We start from the raw sequence: 19,649 nt of genomic DNA, 5'->3' as shown, positions 1-19,649 counted from the left end.
CACATAGAGGGGAGGTAGATTCTCCTCAGTACATACAGAGAGAGGGGAGGTAGATTCTCCTCAGCATATACACATAGAGGGGAGGTAGATTCTCCTCAGTATATACACTCATTTTCCTAGGCATTATCGTTTTCACGCCTAGAATTGAATATTGAAGTTGCGACCCCTTTACTTTTCCTATTTATGACATAAAGAATAGTCGTCGCAAATTTCACGTTTGTGTGTTACAGATGTGTGTTATTAGTTGCATTACATAGAGGGTCACTTACTTTTGCACTTAACATTGAATAATCAAGTTGTGACCCTTTTACTTTTCCTATTTAAGACCTAAAGAATGGTCGTGCAAAATTTCACATTTGTATGACACTGGGGAGTTAGAGAATTAGTGGCGAGTCTGTCAGTCGGTGAAAATAAGGGAGATGGAATAAATCCTCCACAGTGCCACCTATTGAAAGGCAGCATTCCTTCAAGCCAAAGTCAGACTTTTTATACAAGCCTTGTTACAATGACTGGGAATTACAAGCAAAGCCAGACTCCATGTACATACAGCTGTTTCAGGGTTTTTGCCCTTCATCAGTATACAGTAGGAGTCTGGCTTTGCTAGTGAGAGGCCTGGGATGGGGGTCAAAAACACTATCTTTTCTCCTTAGGGAGAGCAACTATAAACTAAGTAAGGAGACTCAAATGGCCATGCACGCTCCTCTGGGTAATATGCAAATAAGGGAGATGGAATAAATCCTCCACAGTGCCACCTATTGAAAGGTAGCAGTCCTTCAAGCCAAAGTCAGACTTGGGTTTGCTTGTAATTCCCAGTCATTGTAACAAGGCTTGTATAAAAAGTCTGACTTTGGCTTGAAGGAATGCTGCCTTTCAATAGGTGGCACTGTGGAGGATTTATTCCATATCCCTTATTTGCATATTACCCAGAGGAGCGTGCATAGCCATTTGAGTCTCCTTACTTAGTTTATAGTTGCTCTCCCTAAGGAGAAAATATAGCGTTTTTGACCTCAGACAGTGAATGAATGAATAAGTGAGTCAGTGAGGGCTTTCACCTTTATATATATAATATCTCTGCACATTTTTACATAATGGTCCAGTGGGCGGAGCTATCAGTGATTGACCGCTGTCTGTGTATGACTGTACATGCAGGGGTAGCGGTCAATCACTGATACCTCCGCCCACTTGACTGTTCAGCTCAGAATGAACAAAGATATAAATGAATAAAGCACAAGCTCTACTGAATCTTCCCCCATAAAACCTCCTGTCCTATAACATGCTGCCTGCCATTTGGACAGTATACTCAAACTGGCAGGTTCCCTGCAAGCTTACGCCCACCCATCTACCATCTAGCAGTATACTACAGATCGAATAGTTTAAAAGTAACTTACCTCACAAAGTTTTTCCAATGTTGACATCCAGGAGGTAGCCAGGTGGCAGTTTTGAAGGACTACCCAACTCCCTTCCTTTATAGCCTTTTCTGTCATACGAAGCGCTATCGGACCTTGCCCTTGCCCAAGAGATAAAGAGCTGAGCTTTGAGCCACCAAAACCCTGAAAAGACAGCAGGTTTGTTTTTGTAATACAGGCATTATCATATATGTCTAAATTAACATTCGTGTCTTGAAAACAAAACAGCATAAAAGTGAACATTGTGTTTTGCAATGCAAGTAGAAGTAAGGCTGCGCTCACAGCAGTGTTAGAGCTCCATTCAGGGTTTCCATCTCTCTGTTCTGTTTTTCGAGGAGAAATACTGAAATCGAACAGAAAAAAAAACATCTTTTCCCCCATTGATTGAAATGAGGTTTCAAAAACCAGAATTCAATGTGCTTCTATTCTGTCAGAATTCCATTATTTTGGATGGAAAAATAGCGGTCTGCAGCATTATTAGAGAAATTTGGTGCAGAGATAACACACTGGCCTGGTGACCCCCTAACACCAATTTAGAAATCATAATACTTTCACATCCCTTATCAGTGAAATAATTATGTATTTGCTCCTCTGCTCATCCTGTATAGAACTCAGAAGCCCCTGTGCTCCAAGCGGCTGCTCTCCCTGCTGAGCCATCCAGCCTTCTGGCCAGCTCCCATGCTGAATTTTAGCCTTGTTCCTTGCTCCTGATCCAGTTCCTGTTTTTTCTCCATCCTGTTTGCTAATTGAACATGCTATAAAAGCCTGCCCCTTCCTCCAATTCCTTGCAAGATTATTGAGCTCCCAGCCTGTAGTCAAGCTCTTCTAACAGGCTGCTCCTCCTTCTGCAAATAGCTACTACCTATGTACAGACCTCTGGCTTCCCTGACTATGCTACCCGCCTGCTCCTCTATACCGCAAACTGATACCTCCCCGTCAATCTTTGGCTTCTCTGAGTACACTACTCACCCGCTCCTCTGTACTGTAAACTGATACCTACTATGCGCACCGACATCTGCTCCTTTGTACTACAAATTGATACCTATCTGAATACTGACCTCTGGCTTTCCCCGGATCGCTACATCCTGGTCTAGTATTGTTTTAAGTGCAAATTAATCCCACCATGTTGTCATGTCTGTGATTTTATATATACACATACATACATACATACACACACACACACACACACACAAATACTAAAATACTAGTATGCCTGATGAAGAATCCTAAGTAGATTTGAAAGCTTGTATCATCATCTCTGCATCATATCTACAAGGTGACCTGCTTTTTCTTCCTGAGGACAGCCACATATTGCTCTACTAACTAACCGTGTGCCAAACCTTTTTCTTTAGACTGAATCCAGCTCTTAGGGTAACATTCTCTCTTTCTGTAATATGTTGAAAACACGTGATCTCACAGCGAAGAACACATGTCCGCATGATCCAGAGAAGGCAGAAACCCCAACGACACAGAGACCAATTATACTCATTCTAGGGGGAAAAATCAACTCCAATCGGTAATCAGAATGATCCCTGAATCAACACCCATCTCCACTAATCTAGTGACTATAACATGTAATATTACTACACTCAAAAAACATATCCACATTATTTTTAGTGAATACAACATCACCACTTCCTCAGGTCTGACTCTTCTCACAGTATAGTACAGTGAAGTGTTGTTGTTCTACCCTGGTGGGCCAACCTGGATCCCCAGGAAGCCAGTACTATTGAATCCTATGGTAGAGCAGGGAATAGTGGGGTTTCCTGCCCCTCTATTCACCATTCTCCAACCTTAAAGCCATAGGCCACTTCTGGCTTCTGATTTACAGGAAGAAAAGACTACAAATGGGGCATCAGCATCCTATCGCTGGTGCAGATGCGTTCAGCAAGTGAGACTCAAAGGCTTTGCCCTCTTCAGGGTTAGGCAACTGTAGTTAAAGGGGCCCCTCAATAATGTTAAGTGTTTGTCTTATGCCATTTGTATTGCCAGTGTCTCCAATGTGTATGCATTTGATGTGTATTGCACCTCTGCAGCACTGAATGGGTTAATATCTGGGTTAGGTCTGAGAAATGTATCTTGTTGTGTGTCAGGTGATCATGCTAGATATATGTGTTTGCAAGGTGAATGCAAGTGGAGTTGTTGTAAGGTCTTCTTGCAAAAGAAAGTGTGGAGTGAAGTCAGTCTGCAAGTTCAGGAGTGACACTGTGCCTTGTGTTAGGAGGACCCCAAGATGGAAGAGGCTGAGTGATGGCCGACTACTTGCCCTGGGCCCACTTCATCCAGGAAGCATTGGTATGACTAAGCCATACTTAGAGTGAGAGAGGAGTCACCACACAACGCTGAATGCAACTTCTAAATGTGAGTGTGTACTGGTAGAGAGCTTGAGAGAGAGAGAGTGAAGAGAGTCACGGGGAGCAGAACCCCACAGATAACTGGGACTGTGGCTTCTTCTGTCATCCTGAGAATCCTCCCTGTCACACCACTATTATGATTGGAACCGGTGTTATGTTGGCTGATGTAAAGTTTATGGACTGTTCATTACTTTATACAAGTAAACCAACTCTACCAGCCTTTCCCGCAGAGGGCAGAACAGAGGTGTCATTGCGGATTGTTTTTCTCCTGTGAAACTCCCCCAGCAGTAACTTGGTTGGGTCCCATGCTACCCCCAGGGGAGGAGATAGTAGGGCCCCGTGACAAGGCCTTATCTACCCCGTTATCTCCTCGGCTATGGGTCCGCTCCTCGGACGCTGCACAGATATAGGCATTTTCTTCCCTATTGCTTAAAGGGGTTGTCCCGCGCCGAAACGGGTTTTTGTTTTTTTTTTAACCCCCCCCCCCGTTCGGCGCGAGACAATCCCGATGCAGGGGTTAAAAAAACAACCCGCACAGCGCTTACCTGAATCCCGGCGGTCCGGCGTCTTCATACTTACCTGCTGAAGATGGCCGCCGGGATCCTCTGTCTCCGTGGACCGCAGGGCTTCTGTGCGGTCCATTGCCGATTCCAGCCTCCTGATTGGCTGGAATCGGCACGTGACGGGGCGGAGCTACACGGAGCCGGCATTCTACACGAGCGGCCCCATAGAAGACTGCAGAAGACCCGGACTGCGCAAGCGCGGCTAATTTGGCCATCGGAGGGCGAAAATTAGTCGGCTCCATGGGAACGAGGACGCCAGCAACGGAGCAGGTAAGTATAAAACTTTTTATAACTTCTGTATGGCTCATAATTAATGCACAATATACATTACAAAGTGCATTATTATGGCCATACAGAAGTGTATAGACCCACTTGCTGCCGCGGGACAACCCCTTTAAGTTACTGTTTGAGGGCCCTATAATTTTTAAGGGGAAACTCAGAGCATAATTACCATCAAAAAGGCACTCAGGAGCCATTATCACTTCCAAGGGAGCATTATTATTTTGTAATAATTGCTATCATTGTGTTGTTACAATGTGAAAGCACAAAAGGGTTATTACTACAGAGTGGGCACACAAAGAGCAATGTGAAGTTGTGCAGTATTAACCCTTTCCAATCCAATTTGTATCCTGGTTTTCCTAGGGGGCTTACTCCTTTTCTGCCATTATACAACCGCGCTTTATGCTGGCTAAAGCCAGTACTGCATGAGGTGACACAATGGATAGGCTCTGACAGCAGAGAGGCTGGCAATATATAGTAAGAGAACCCCAACGGATATCTTCCAACATCAGAACTGTACAGCCTTAACCCTTTCCTATCCAATTTGTATCCTGGTTTTCCTGGGGGGCTTACTTCTTTTTCTGCCATTATACAACAGCACTATAGGCTGGCTAAAGCCACTACTGTATTAGGTAACACATTGGATAGGCTCCGACAGCAGAGAGGCTGGCAATATACAGTAAGAGAACCCCGATGGCCGTCTTCCAACATCTGAGCTGTACAGCTTTAAATCATAATTAGAGATGAGCGAACGTACTCGGATAAGCACTACTCGTCCGAGTAATGTGCTTTATCCGAGTACCGCTGTACTCGTCTTGAAAGATTCGGGGCGCTCCGCTGCTGACAGGTGAGTCGCAGCGGGGAGCGGGGCAGAGCGGGCGGGAGAGGAGAGAAAGATCTCCCCTCCGTTCCTCCCCGCTCTCCCCTGCAGCTCCCCGCTCCGCAGCGCGTCCCGAATCTTTCAGGACGAGCGGAGAGGTACTCGGATAAAGCACATTACTCGGACGAGTAGTGCTTATCCGAGTACGTTCGCTCATCTCTAATCATAATGTCTTCAGAGGTCAGACAGTGGATTGAAAAGGGTTAAGAAGCAGACTATTACTGTGTGGGGTACTGAGAAGATCACTATTACTCTGGGGTACAAAGATAGCACTATTACTGGGTGGTGAACTATTACAATTTGCGGTACAATCTGAAGCAGTGTTTGGCATTATTATGATTAGGGGCACTAGCTATCTGATACTATTGTTTTCAGAGATGCTGTCTGTTTGGCAGCATTCTTTTGGAGTGTGGTAATTATAGTCCTACCAGCATTATTTCTGAATGGCAGTATTTGAGGGCACCATGCTACACAGCAGGTACAGTAATAGGGCAAGATTAACAGCATTGGGCACATAATTGGTGGGTGGGCTGGCAGCCAGATGCAGACTTTCCATAGGTTGGGAGAAAGTAAGGGTGAGTGAAAAGTAAGGCGCCAAAAATGTCTATGTTGCAAATTTTTCATAGAGAAGTCGTGGCTGGAATAAGTCATCATGGTGGCCTGGGCTGGATGGTAAAGACAGGAAAATTGAATAATTTCAGTCACAGCGATCACCGCCTTTGGGTTACTGCATACTGTATTGTTTAATATGGTCTGTGGATTGCCTGTCTAGTATTTGCATAGTAATTGGCATCTACTGCTATAAGGTCACTGTATGCTGGTAATATTGGTCTTTGTATAACCACTTTTATTGGTATGCACCTCTGCAGTTGTGAACATGCATCACCTGGATTGGGGGTCGACTCAAGATGTTTTACCTCCCCCCCCCCCCCCCCCCAATTCACTGAATTTCTACCTATACTTCTGGAATAAATGGATTTTGGATTCTGAATTGACCAATCATTGATTTGTTGTATGACATCATAATAATAGTGCCTTGATTTGTAATATAGCGTGCTTTAATAAGTGGTGCGTTACATGCAGAGACAGATATACTGGAGATCCAGATCTCTCTTCACATATTCTGGCTGCCTGGACAAGTGCGGTATATGGAGATAATAAATACTCGTTACAACATTAGCCGAGTTATAGCACACAATTCCTTACAGAGCGAGAGCTTCACCTTTATTTTAGGGTGTATATATATATATATATATATATATATATATATATATATATATACACACGGTTTAAAGCCGTAGTAGATCGCAGCACTCAAGCACCAAAAATTATTCAGAACATTAAAACAGCAAGTGCACAAGCTGGAAGCCTTTAGGCCAGGCAGTTGGCCCTTACAGGGAGCCCGTCGCTATCAGACATGGCCAGCAGCTAAGTTATGGTGCTGTTTGGGGGTGACAGGGAGCTGGGGATGTACTGTACACTCACCTTATTCCGCGTTCCTGCGGTGTCTGCGCCTTCAGATTGCTGTGCCCACGCACTCCCATTGAAGTGCTGGTATTTATCTTTCTTCTACTGGTTAGTGACCTGTTGCCAACATGGTATTCTGTATTTTCGTGCACCCAGTGAATAGAGTGAACACCTATAGACTAGTGGGGTGAGCTGATTCACTATACAATGCATTCGGAAAATGTTCTCACTTTTTATATACTTTCTTTCTATTTTTTTCTAACTTAAAACCTTCCATCTAGTATTCGCACCTTCTACGCAGTACTGGCTGTAACTACTTATGGCACCTTTGGCACTAATTCCAGCCTCCAGTCTTCTTGGGGATGATGCTACAAGGTTTGCACATTTGGATTTGGGGATTTTGATATATCATGTTGGATGGGGGCCGTCTGTGGACAGGTCTCTGAAGGGATGCTCCATTGAGTTCAAGGCTCTGGCCGGGCCCCTCAAGGACATTCACAGAGTTGTCCCCCCTCCTGTGTTATCTTGGCGGTGTGCTTAGGGTCATTGCCTTGTTGGGCTCTGAGCCTTTAGCCCAGTCTGATCAGGTTTACATCAAGAATATCTCTGGATTTTGCTTCATTCAGATTTCCAGAAACCTTGATCAGTCTTGCTGTCCCCCCCCCGGACCCCCCCCCCCCCCCCCCCACACACAGCAAAATGACGCCACTGCCGTGCATCTCGGTTGGGATGCTGTTAGGCAGTTCCATCATCGGAGCTGTTAGCCCTTTAAATGCCGCTGTCAGTTCTGACAGCAGTATTTTAATCCCCTGAACGATGTTCCTGGGTCCCATACGCACCCCCGTGATCAGCTTGCAGGGAGCTGTGCAGGTGTCATGGTAGCTGGGTGGCTTGATAGACTGCCTGTAAGATAGCAGTATGATGTAATGCTATGGCATTATATCATACTGCAGCAGCAATCAAAGCACCACACGTTTTTGTCCCCTTTGGGGACTAAGAAAAAAGTGAACACAAGAACAATAAAGTTTTACTAATTATTAAAGAAAAAAAAGTAATAAAAGTCAACCTGTTTACTTTTTATTTATTTATTTATTTATTTTTTAATCAGAAAGTCGTAGGGTTTCCAAAATGGTACCAATGGAAACTACAGGGCATCCTGCAAAAAATGAGCCCTCACACAACTATATCGAAGGAAAAATAAAAAAGGTTAGTGCGCTCAGAAGACGGCGGCAGAAAATAATTTAAAAAAATTAAATATCTTTGAAAAAAAATAAAGTAGTACAGCAAAAAAAAATAAATAAAACAATATACATTTGGTATCGTAGTAATCGTACTGACCAGTAGAATGAAGTTATCAGATCATTTTTGTTACAGTTTATGCGCTATAGAAACAAGACGCACCAAAAAATGGCAGAATTTCGGGAATTTTGTATTTTACTCCCCTTGGAATTTTTTTAAAGCTTTCAGCACATTATATGCTACATTAAATAGCACCACAAAACACAAGTGACTTTTTAAAAGGGGGGGGGGGGGGGGGGGGAATGGAAAAACAGAAAAAAAGCTTGGTCACTAAGGGGTTAAGCCAGGATCAACTAGACTCAGTTAATGCCCCAATCACCAACCAAGAAATTTTGAAGAAAATTAATGCCACCAAGAAGACAAACCGCAGGCCCTGACGGGTTTACAGAAGAATATAATCGCATTTTTAGAATGATCTGTCCCCAGACCTATCTGAGGTCCTTAATGAAGCCATGACCCGGGAATACCTCCCATATGAAATGCTGCAGGCCACAATAATGGAATCCCCAAACCGGACACAGATCCCACTTCCCTGGCAAATTTCAGGCCCATCTCCCTAATAAATAGTGACACCAAAATACACACAAAAATCCGAGCCCAAAGTTTACTCAAAATAACACCAACAGTGGTACGCAGTGATCAAGTGGGTTTCACAGAGGGTCGACGGGCCTCAGGCGGCACAAGAAGGATCATAGATTTGATGAATCAGGCCAGGGACCTTCGGTTGCCTTCTCTGCTCCCCCCGTTGGATGCGGAGTAGGCATTCCACTGGATTCATTGGTCCTGTAAAGAGCTGGTGTTCACTGTAATATTTTCAGAGCGATTAAAGCCCTCTACTGTACCCCATCTGCTAGAGTATCAGTGGATGATGTTCTGTCCAGCCATTTTAACATCACACATGGCACCCCTCCTATTTGTACTGACAATGAAACCATTCGCTGAAACAATACAAACTGATGCTGATTAGGGGAGTGCCCCTGCCCTTTCACCAACATACGTAGGTCTCTTTGCAGATGATTTTGTACTGTTACTAACCTATCCTCTACCTCCTCTACCCTCAAAGAACTTATAAAAAAGAATGCCCTTACTCATGGGAAGCAGGGAGGTATTGTATTTGGGTATACAACTTCCCCTTCCTCTCAGTGGTATGCCTGCAGCTAACCTAATCTCTATATTCAACACACTTCAGGCAGAATTCACTAAGTTTGCCAGAGAAGAACCCTCGTGGTTGGGCAGAGTAGTTCCATATAAAATGATGCTACTCTGACACTACTATGAGCCTACCTTGCCCGCAGAGCTACCTAAAAGCACTTTAAAACCAAATGCTGTCCTTCACTTGGAAAGCCAAGAAACCAAGGATAGCAGCTTCAATATTATACTCCTTGAGAAGGAAAGGAGGAATGGGAGTCCCAAACCTCACAGCTTACTATAGAGCCAACTTAGTACAACTTTTTTCTTTAAACTTCACCAGTTGGCCAATGATTGAACAGCGTTTAGGAGGAGACCGATGTCTTCGGACGCTGTTACTAGTGCCTCACTTAACCCAAAATTACAACTTCCATCTTGCTCTACTATTAGGGCGTCACAAGAAGCTTGGATCCACTTAGTGTATTTATCTCAATTTCACTCCCCTAGACATCAAGGTCCTCTCCCAATATGAGCTCTAGAGTTCCTCATCTCTAATCTTTCAACTAAACATTGGAAGAAGAAGGGAATTCTTCTCATCTGGCATATACTCGTACAAGTCACTTCTAAATGAAAATCCTTTGAAACAGTACGCAAAGAAACACACATCTCTAGCTGTGACCTATTGCTTTATGTCAACCCAAGCACCACTGGTACTGTCCTTACCTACCTACTTATATACTCTTCTTTAAGCAGAATATACATGAAATGTGATTGAAGTTGCTATGGGACATATTTAATGGGGAAGCCAAAGAGGAGGAAAACAAATTTGAAAAAGTCCACCTCATTAATTGGGAAAAAGATCTGAAAACAAGGCATGACCCGTCACAATGGTCCAAAGCATTTACATGGGTGCACAAGAGCACCTCCTGCGCAGGCTCACTGGAAGGTCACCATAAAGTGGCAACTACCGGTAGATAGACTCTTCCCAGGGTCCTCCAGCTCTTGTTGGAGAGCATGCGGACACAGATAGGTTCCCTTTTCCACATTTTTTGGGAATGCCCCCCTATCCTCTCTTCGGTCTGTGTTCACACTAATTCACAAGATGACAGGAATAAGGATCAAACCCAACTCACAACTCACCATTGTACTGTTAGGTACAGAAAACATTCCTCTCCAGTTATTCCACATACCCTGCTTATTGTAAAGCTTTTGGAGTTCCCCCAACCCTCCCTTCGTAACATTATCACTAGGACCTCGGAACATGGCTCATGTGAAAAATGATTTGCTTTTTGGCAGGACAGATTGCTTTATTTCAGGGAAGCATGGCAACCTTGGTAAAATTACATAAGGGGTTAATATACCCATCAGGCTTAAGATTCATTCATCCTTAAGGTATTTATCCTTAAGGTTTCCCCCAGGCCTGATAGCCATTTCCTTCCTCTGTATAACTTACAATGGTTCTGAAATGGAATATCGTATCCCTCCATCCCCTTTATTTCCCATCTCCCCGATTCAAGTCATAATTGCATAGGAAAAGAACTGCTATAGACATTGTACCTTACTGATTCTTCGCATGTATTAATGTTTTGTACAAACTTACATTTCTATGACAATTCATACAAAAAAGAGAAAGTTGCTATATGTAACTGTTGCAGCATTTTCCCCAATTCCAAAGGGTTACTATAAAAGAGACCTTCAACAGTGTAAAGAGCCCAAACGATTCCTCAGGTGAGCACACGTATACATAGCAGCATAGAGTTGGGATGAGAGTGTTTGCATTGCAGCTCTTCATGATGCCAGCCTTGTGGGAGGCCGGCGCAGCAGGAGAGATCACAACTCTGGTTGTTTATGCCAAGGGAGAGTTATGGGAGACTCGTGGACCAGAGGAACAAGCGGGCGCTGCATGAAGAGCCCCACACACAACATCTGTGACAACCTTGTAGACACTCACAAAACATGCAAGTCATTAGCCTATTAGTAGGAATTTGGTTTCTAGAAAAAGTTTTTACTTCTTTTATAGTAACCTTGTATAAATGATAACAGGTAGAGATTTAAAGGGCCACTTCAGTCCATTTTTATCTAGTCCCCCAGTATATATAAATCAGCTTGTATTTCCTTTCCATCTGAATCTCCCGGCCTCCTCCTCAGGTGGGTCATGTGATCTCATTTTGACTACTTAAAGGATTACTTGGCTTCAAATTAGTCAGTTTTTCAGTCAATATAATTCCTGTGTGATGGACCCTACCACACAAGCTCTTTAAAGGGGGGATACAAAACCCTATCACAGTTACAACTTATGATTAGAGACTTCTGCACACAGTTATAATGAGAAAAGATGACAGCTCATCCTCCGGGCTGTATACTTATTTAATAATATTCACAATGTCCTCTCTGTAGGTAGAGATGGTACTGGCTCTAGCTGGTCATGTAATATTGTGCTGGGATAGATAGCCCTGAAGAGTGAAAGAGAAAGCAGGGGGAAATCTACAAATGAAGATGTTCCTTGATAAGCATCAGACAGGAGGCTGCACTGCCTGGCAGTGCAATATACAGAGGAGACTTCCAGAGTGTGACAGTCACGTGACGAGTGCAGGAATGGAGAGGCCCTTTAAGATATCATAAGGTTCAAACTGAAAACGTGCTGAAATTGGTTGGCACTTGCTTTATAAATATGGTGGACGTGTTGCAACATTTTCAAGTTGTCATATGTTTTTATAGGTATGCTGCATAAAATCAGTTTTGGTCCCTTCTGTGTTAGGCAGAAACTAAACCAGCATTTCGAGAATGACAGGAAGAAGTCGGCTTATTTTTCACAGCGAGCGCCAAACTCCCAACGGTCTCCTCACCGCTTATATGAAGATGTATACATGCGCACATCTCACCCATCCGAAGCGCTCCACACCAGTCACTTTGGAGAGCTTGTGCTACCGGACGCCCTCCAATAGAACTAACTTTATTGGTATATACAGTATGATGCAGATTCTGTCCTACCTGATCATCTGCAAACTTCAGTAATGCAGCCATTGGATCGGCACCAGGAGACAAAACAAAGATCAGCGTGGCGCAGCAGTGGCTATCACCAAAGGCCTTGGACAGATCAAATGGAGGGGGTTCAATAAACGGACGCCCCAAATTCTCCGTTACGAATTCTTGAATCATTGGAATGACCTAGATAGAGAGATGTGTGTTACTGTTCTCATTCGGTGCGGTGACCTGGGAGCATGCCTTTCTGTACAACACAACTAGCGGACAGTTATTCTTTAGCAGAAGCAGATTTACGGTATTTCTACAAAATGTTACAACTTCTGAGCCAAGCTGGAACTACGGCAATCATTCCACAGATCCCATCTATAGTGACTATTCCTGCTTCAATGCCCCTCAGTGCTATAAGCTAGGCTAACTTCACACGGGTGAGGGCGCTATCGGGCTGTGAATCACGGCCCAATATCGCACTTGCCAGCAAGTGAAAGCCTCGTGGATGCAAGTAGTTTCATGTGGAAACAGCCTGGCATCTCTTCGGAGATGAAGGGGATCCCCCGCCGTTGCTGTCACAGCCGCAGCAGAGGATTGTGGAGTTCTCCCATTGCTTTCTGAGGGGCAGGCGCTGCTGCCGCCGCTACCCCTGTAAACACTGGACTGCGATGCGAGAGCATGCAGCCAGACAGAAAACATGGCTCCTGTGTATGACCCCAAGGATGGGGTTCTTGTTTGTGTGAGATCTTCTCGGTGGTGTGAAGCCGGCCTAAGACAACACCAAGTAAAGCGGAATGCCTATCCCTGGGGCAACAGCAAGGCTTTACACAACAGATCTGTCAGGAAGGCTTAGCCTAGATGTGACTGGTGTTGGTAATCACGGGCATTAAGCATCGTGGCCCTCTTTCCAGCCGGTTGTGGCCGTGTGCTTTAGGAGCCAACAGGCGCACATCATAGTCTAGCGCGGCAATCGAATGATCGTCTCGTTTTTTCTTACAAAATCTCCGTATACAAGCGAGGCTAGTGTAGTTGGTGAGATGACAGCGATTGCTAAGAGCAGCTTGCATGCACACAACCCTGCGGAGCGAGCACCCGCATAAACAATGTCTAGCCAGCCACTTAATATTAGCAATACTCAAACGTCATTTTTGCAATGTGTATAAATTGCACCATCCTGTGGGAGAAATAGTGCAATATTTCAATAGTTCAGACTTTTACCAGCATGGTGATACCAAGTGATTTTTTTTTTCCATTTTTCAAAATTTTTATGGGAAATATGGGAAAAGTTTTTTTTTAAATAACTTTTAATAGCTTTTTCTTTTTACCATTTAAAATGTTTTACTAAAACCCTTTTCTACATTTTGTTATTTCCCATAGGGGACTTTGTAGTCACTTGATCGCTTGTACAGTATACTGCAATACTTCAGTATACTTCAGCATTGCAGTACACAGGGGATGAGGGGTAATGTTTCCATAGCCCTGTCCCCTCAGATATAAGTTATCACATTATATTCTAGGGGGGAGCTGTAGCATCCCAGTGTGTACGGTTTCTTCCTTTGGCATCTTGTTTTAAGAGGTGGGGGGTGGCGGCTCATATCGACCCTAGTCTAGTTCCATTTGGAGCACATACAGAATATATCTGGTGGTATTGACTATACTACCCTTGTTCAAGGCTTGTGTGGACTACGAGCGATACCATCCAGTGCTGCTGCCCTGGGGGTAATATTCTGTGTTCTGCTCCAGATTTCTGTGGCGCTTTCCCTTAGTATTATACAGCACCTTTTTATTGTAGTGGATACAAATAATACTTGAGGTATCTGGAAGTCTGAAAGTGAATATATCACAGAAAACGATGTCACATCACTAGGATATACCAACATCACTTTCTGATCAAGGGGGCCAACTCCTAGGACCCCAAAAAATATGGGGTCCTAGGAGTTGGCCCCCTTGCTGTCCACTAGGGGTCTCCCTTCTAATTTGCTGTCTGCTGCCTGTTGGCAAGTGACCCCTGTCTCTAGTAACAGAGATAACAAGATGGAATAGAGGAATTGGAGGTGATGCCCGTATTGAGAGGGAAGAATAAGCTGCTGGAGGGAGAGTCACGCAGATGTGTCTGCAGTTAGTATTAAAGGGGTATTCTGAGACCCCATCATGCGACAGATGTAGTGGCCAAATAAAGCTGTTCACTGTTCATGCTGTAGCTTATTCAACTCCGATCCCTGCTTCTGAGTGCCCATCCCCTGGTCCCCATCCACATAGCACCGCCGCGTCTGCTGACGTCAGGTTATTGCTGTCCGTATCCTCTCACTTGCGGCCTGCCAGCTTGTTAGATGGGCAGGACCAGATAGGTCATTGATTCTTGAGCATGCGCAGTCACATCTGCCACAGTGTCAACCAAAGAGAGTGATGTAAACAGATGAGGCGTGTGATGACCGCAGCATGAGCACTCGGGAGCAGGTGAACCAGTCAGACAACATGGCGGGCATATGTATTATTGTCATAAGTAATTATATATAGTGATCACCTTTAAGTGCCTGGAATCAAATCTGCACTGCTCTACTATTCTCCATCATGCTGTGTGACAAGGAGCAGAATCTGCAGTGTCCCTGTATGCAGTGCCTAACTGACTCCTATCACTAGCTCAGAGAGAAATGAAGATCAGAGATGCAGCCTGCAGAGGAGGAAAACTGGTGGAAAACGCAGGACACAAGTCACATAATGGCTAGAGATGGTGCTATTCCTTATGTGCACACACATAGCAGCTTATTCGGAATAGTTAGTTGTGCTTTGTGCGCAGAGCATACAATACTGGGCTCCTATGGAACCCATCAGACTGGAAGAAAGCAGCTTGTCCCTGGGCACATCTTTCCTGCTTAGATACACTGCACTGTGTGTACAGATAACAGCATCATTATCCTGCTGCTGGCATGTCCAGGGTAAATGATTATGGCTTCTGAGAGACAACGAGTGCCCCTATGTATTAAATTCATGCTCCGACTTGTGAGCTTTGCTGAGCTTAAACTAATATATTCTAGTAATAAGGAAGGGAAAACAAGTGTTGCATATTTGCCGTTCTAGCTTTCCGTCATGCTCCATTACATTCAATATGCAATGTTGGTTGTTTATCTGATTTCAAGGCACTAAGTCATCAAAGCCGAGGATGATAAGACTGTTAAATTGCCACCATACTTACTTTGTCAGGCCTCAGGCACCGGATGAGGAGCATCCTTTGGAACTGACCCACTTTTTCTTGCCATTCAGAAGGGAAAGCCTGGTGGTGCGGTTCCTACACGTGCGGACACAGAAGGCTGACTTTATTTAATTTGTCACTTTTCATACCAGCTACAATCGTTAGAGCCGACATGGCGGCACGTCTGTAAATAATGCCTCAAATAAACAGTTATTTCACAAAGAGGAAGGAAATAGAAAATATCCGTTATCAAATTAAGATGGGCCTTTTCACAGAAAACACAGAGCCTTCGTATCATAATGAATAATAAACGGCCATCTTTAACCCTTTAGTGATGCGGCCATTTTGGTCCTGAAGGTGCAACAATTTTTTTAGTATTTTCATCTCCATTTTTTTAGAAAGCCATAACTTTTTTATTTTCTGGCGCCGCGGCCGTATGGGTGCTTGTTTTTTGTATGGCAAGCTGTAGTTTTCATTGGTACCATTTTAGGGTACATGTGGCTTTTTTGGGAGGAGGTAAAATGAACCAAAAAGCATTTGGGCCTTTTCTTTTACTTTTTTTATAACGTTTGCCATGTGTTCAACCTATTTTAGGGGTTGTTACGGATTCAGCGATAAAAAACATTGGATTTTTATTTACCTTTTTAAACAAAAGAGTGGAAGTGCATTAAATAGTTTTTTTAAAAATATTTCTGTAAATTTTTTTCACTGTTTTTATTTTATATTTTTTATGTCCCTGTGGGGACTTGAACTTGTGTTGCTATGATGACTGATATTTGATAATACTCGTATATAGCAGTACTTCTGTACAGTGTTGTATTATTGCTTACCCTAGCGATTACATGCCATGGCGGACCCAGATGCCATTTACTGGCTTCCAGTTGTCATGGCAACCCATCAGCCATACATAATTACATATAGTTACAATAACATTGCAGAGAGAGCTACCTCGCTGTGTGAACTTTTTGATCATAGCATGTAAGGAGTTAACAGCAGGGATTGGCGTTGCAGCAGGAGGCCAGCTGTCAGTCACAGCCGACTCCCGATGCATATTGAAGTGAATAGGGCTCAGCCTGCAGTAACAGTCTGGGCCACAGTGCAGTGTCTGGAGCTGTGTGCTTCTTGCAGCAAAACTGCTAGAAGTGGAACAACCCATCTAATCCCTTCCCGATGACGCACATCGGATGTCATTGTATGGAGTGAGCACATTCAATACACGGTAGGTGTCAGCCATCCTTCACAGCCAACATCACCTCACAACAGCTGTGATCGGTGATAATACTGATTGCTGCGGTCAACCCTTTAAATGCCCCAATTAGCATTTGGGGGTCCCAAATGGCCCCTACTGGGTTAAGACTGCAGGGACTGGTTTGGGTGTCATGGCAATCGGGGGGCCTTTTAAAGGCCTCCGGGACTGCCATAAATGATCGCCTATCAAGACATGCCTGTGGCACGGTCTTAATAGCTTTGTCAGACAGAATACGCATGGGAGTAATCTTGCAGGCAATGAGGAAGACACTATGCTAGAGTAAAACAGGAGGTCTTGCAAGCACTAGAGATTAAGAGCTTTTTCCAGGGAAATACTATTAATGACCTATCTTCATCAATAGCTGATATGCTGGGGTCCACCCCTGACCCCAGCCGATCAGGCGCCCGCTGCCATCGCCACTAAGCACAGGGGTACAGAGCAGAAGCTGCTTCTTCATCTCCTGTGTATAAGTCAGTGCTTATAGGTGTAGTGGTCATTGATTTTAATGAGACCCTAGCTTGCAGTTACAAGTGTCGGCCACTACATAGGTCAGAGCAGCAGCTTCTGTTCTGAACCTGTTTGTTGCAGTAATGATAGTGGGCGCCTGATCAGATGATCGACTGGGGTCTCGAGCAGCTCACCCAAGTCCATCAACTATTGACCACCTATCTTTATCAGTATTTCATTGGAAGATGTGGGGAGGGATCAGATTCTACCATATATTGCAAGCAAGACTTGTGCTGCTAGAAAACTGAACACCTACTGCCAGTTCCCTCATAGATTACACATGGTCTCTCGGGAAGGGGGCATCTTATTATTAGGGGACCCTTCTAGGAAAAAAGATTCTCCAAAGAGGATATTCGCATTATAAGGGCTTCCCAGATAGGTCATCGATATTATATTATTTGGGTTCAGACACCCACTACCCCAACCTATAAGCTAACAGAAAGGGTTGCTCCAGCGAATGCTGTATCCCCTTCATGGTTTACTGGGCACATCACTATACATTTCACTGCAGCTCTTGCCTGCTCAGTCCTATTCAAGTGGATGAACACACGGAGCCATGCCTGGTAAACAATGAAAGAAATGTGGAGCGTCTCTAAGCATTGCCGATTGGTGGGGGTGGCCGGAGTTAGACCCCTATTGACCTGATATTGATGACCTATCCTACAGATGGACCATAAGGATCAAAGTCCCAGAATACCCCTTTAATGTCAATTTATTAATGAAGTTAAATCTGTAGTGTAAAGGTAAAGCTTCTAAATAGACAATGGATGTTTGTAGCAAGCTTGTATTCGAGAGACCCAAGGCCAGAAAAGGGTATATTTTTTGATTTGCTCTTGTTTTTTCGAGGTGGACAAAAGCTTTTAAGAACTCCTTTCTGCCTCAATCAGGTTTGACGGATACAAAAATAATACAGAGAATGATTCCTTCCTGATGAAACCAGAGAGGGTCTGTCTACTAATCGCTCGTCTGCTAATAAACATGCAGCATGAAAAAGTGGCAGGAAGTTACTAGAAGCTGGTTTATTGTAGTGGCAAAATCCTAACTTCATGAATTATAAAGTACTCTGTACGAAAATGCTGGAATCTTCAAAATATCCTCTAAAATCTGTTCTGGGAGGGAAGAACTCTAAACAAAGAGGTATACGAGTCGTCTGCAAAGATGGAGGAAATGTCTTCAGCATTTACAGTGGGAGACATGAAGAGCTTCACGCTGGGTGTATGAACATACCTGATGAGCTGCTGGCAGGTAATGACAAACATGGCGCCATCCGGAGGCAGAAGAAAAGAAACTACAAATCATTCTGTGTGTAAGTGTTAGCCGGCCACAGGCGGCGGCCGCAGATGACACCATCTGACGTCTACACAATTATACAATATTTTCACCATTATATAGATTTTGTTAAATATAACATGTCAGAGGAGAAAATGAGGGAACATTCCACATACCTGGTAATAAATCCTAGTAGTTGTAAAAGACAAACCCGCCAGAGACATGAAACGTGTGACAAACCAGCCAGGGACATGGAACGTGTGACAAACCAGCCAGGGACATGGAACGTGTGACAAACCAGCCAGGGACATGGAACGTGTGACAAACCAGCCAGGGACATGGAACGTGTGACAAACCAGCCAGGGACATGGAACGTGTGACAAACCAGCCAGGGACATGGAACATGTGACAAACCAGCCAGGGACATGGAACGTGTGACAAACCAGCCAGGGACATGGAACGTGTGACAAACCAGCCAGGGACATGGAGAGTGTCCTCCAGCCAGGGACATGGAACGTGTCCCCCAGCCAGGGACATGGAACGTGTGACAAACCAGCCAGGGACATGGAACGTGTGACAAACCAGCCAGGGACAGGGAACGTGTGACAAACCAGCCAGGGACATGGAACGTGTGACAAACCAGCCAGGGACATGGAACGTGTGACAAACCAGCCAGGGACATGGAACATGTGACAAACCAGCCAGGGACATGGAGAGTCTCCTCCAGCCAGGGACATGGAACGTGTCCCCCAGCCAGGGACATGGAACGTGTGACAAACCAGCCAGGGACATGGAACGTGTGACAAACCAGCCAGGGACATGGAACGTGTGACAAATCAGCCAGGGACATGGAACATGTGACAAACCAGCCAGGGACATGGAAAGTGTCCTCCAGCCAGGGACATGGAACGCGTCCTCCAGCCAGGGACATGGAACGTGTGACAAACCAGCCAGGGACATGGAACATGTGACAAACCAGCCAGGGACATGGAACGTGTGACAAACCAGCCAGGGACATGGAAAGTGTCCTCCAGCCAGGGACATGGAACGTGTGACAAACCAGCCAGGGACATGGAACGTGTCCT

At 44.5% G+C, this 19,649-nt stretch overlaps 1 protein-coding gene across 1 annotated transcript in view; it reads right to left on the bottom strand.

The window, feature by feature from the left end:
- DNAH7 (dynein axonemal heavy chain 7) overlaps positions 1-19,649 on the bottom strand; it is a 499,785-nt gene that overhangs the window by 76,480 nt on the left and 403,656 nt on the right. Inside the window, exons 53-55 of the mRNA XM_066577151.1 lie at positions 15,543-15,635; positions 12,368-12,544; positions 1,389-1,550 (exon numbers count right to left, since the gene is read on the bottom strand). Coding sequence (XP_066433248.1) covers positions 1,389-1,550; positions 12,368-12,544; positions 15,543-15,635 — 432 coding nt within the window. The remainder of the gene's footprint in view (positions 1-1,388; positions 1,551-12,367; positions 12,545-15,542; positions 15,636-19,649) is intronic.

This window comes from Eleutherodactylus coqui, chromosome 8 (assembly GCF_035609145.1).
Source record: "Eleutherodactylus coqui strain aEleCoq1 chromosome 8, aEleCoq1.hap1, whole genome shotgun sequence".
NCBI classification, from domain to species: domain Eukaryota; kingdom Metazoa; phylum Chordata; class Amphibia; order Anura; family Eleutherodactylidae; genus Eleutherodactylus; species Eleutherodactylus coqui.
This window is presented reverse-complemented; position numbering and strand designations above follow the sequence as displayed.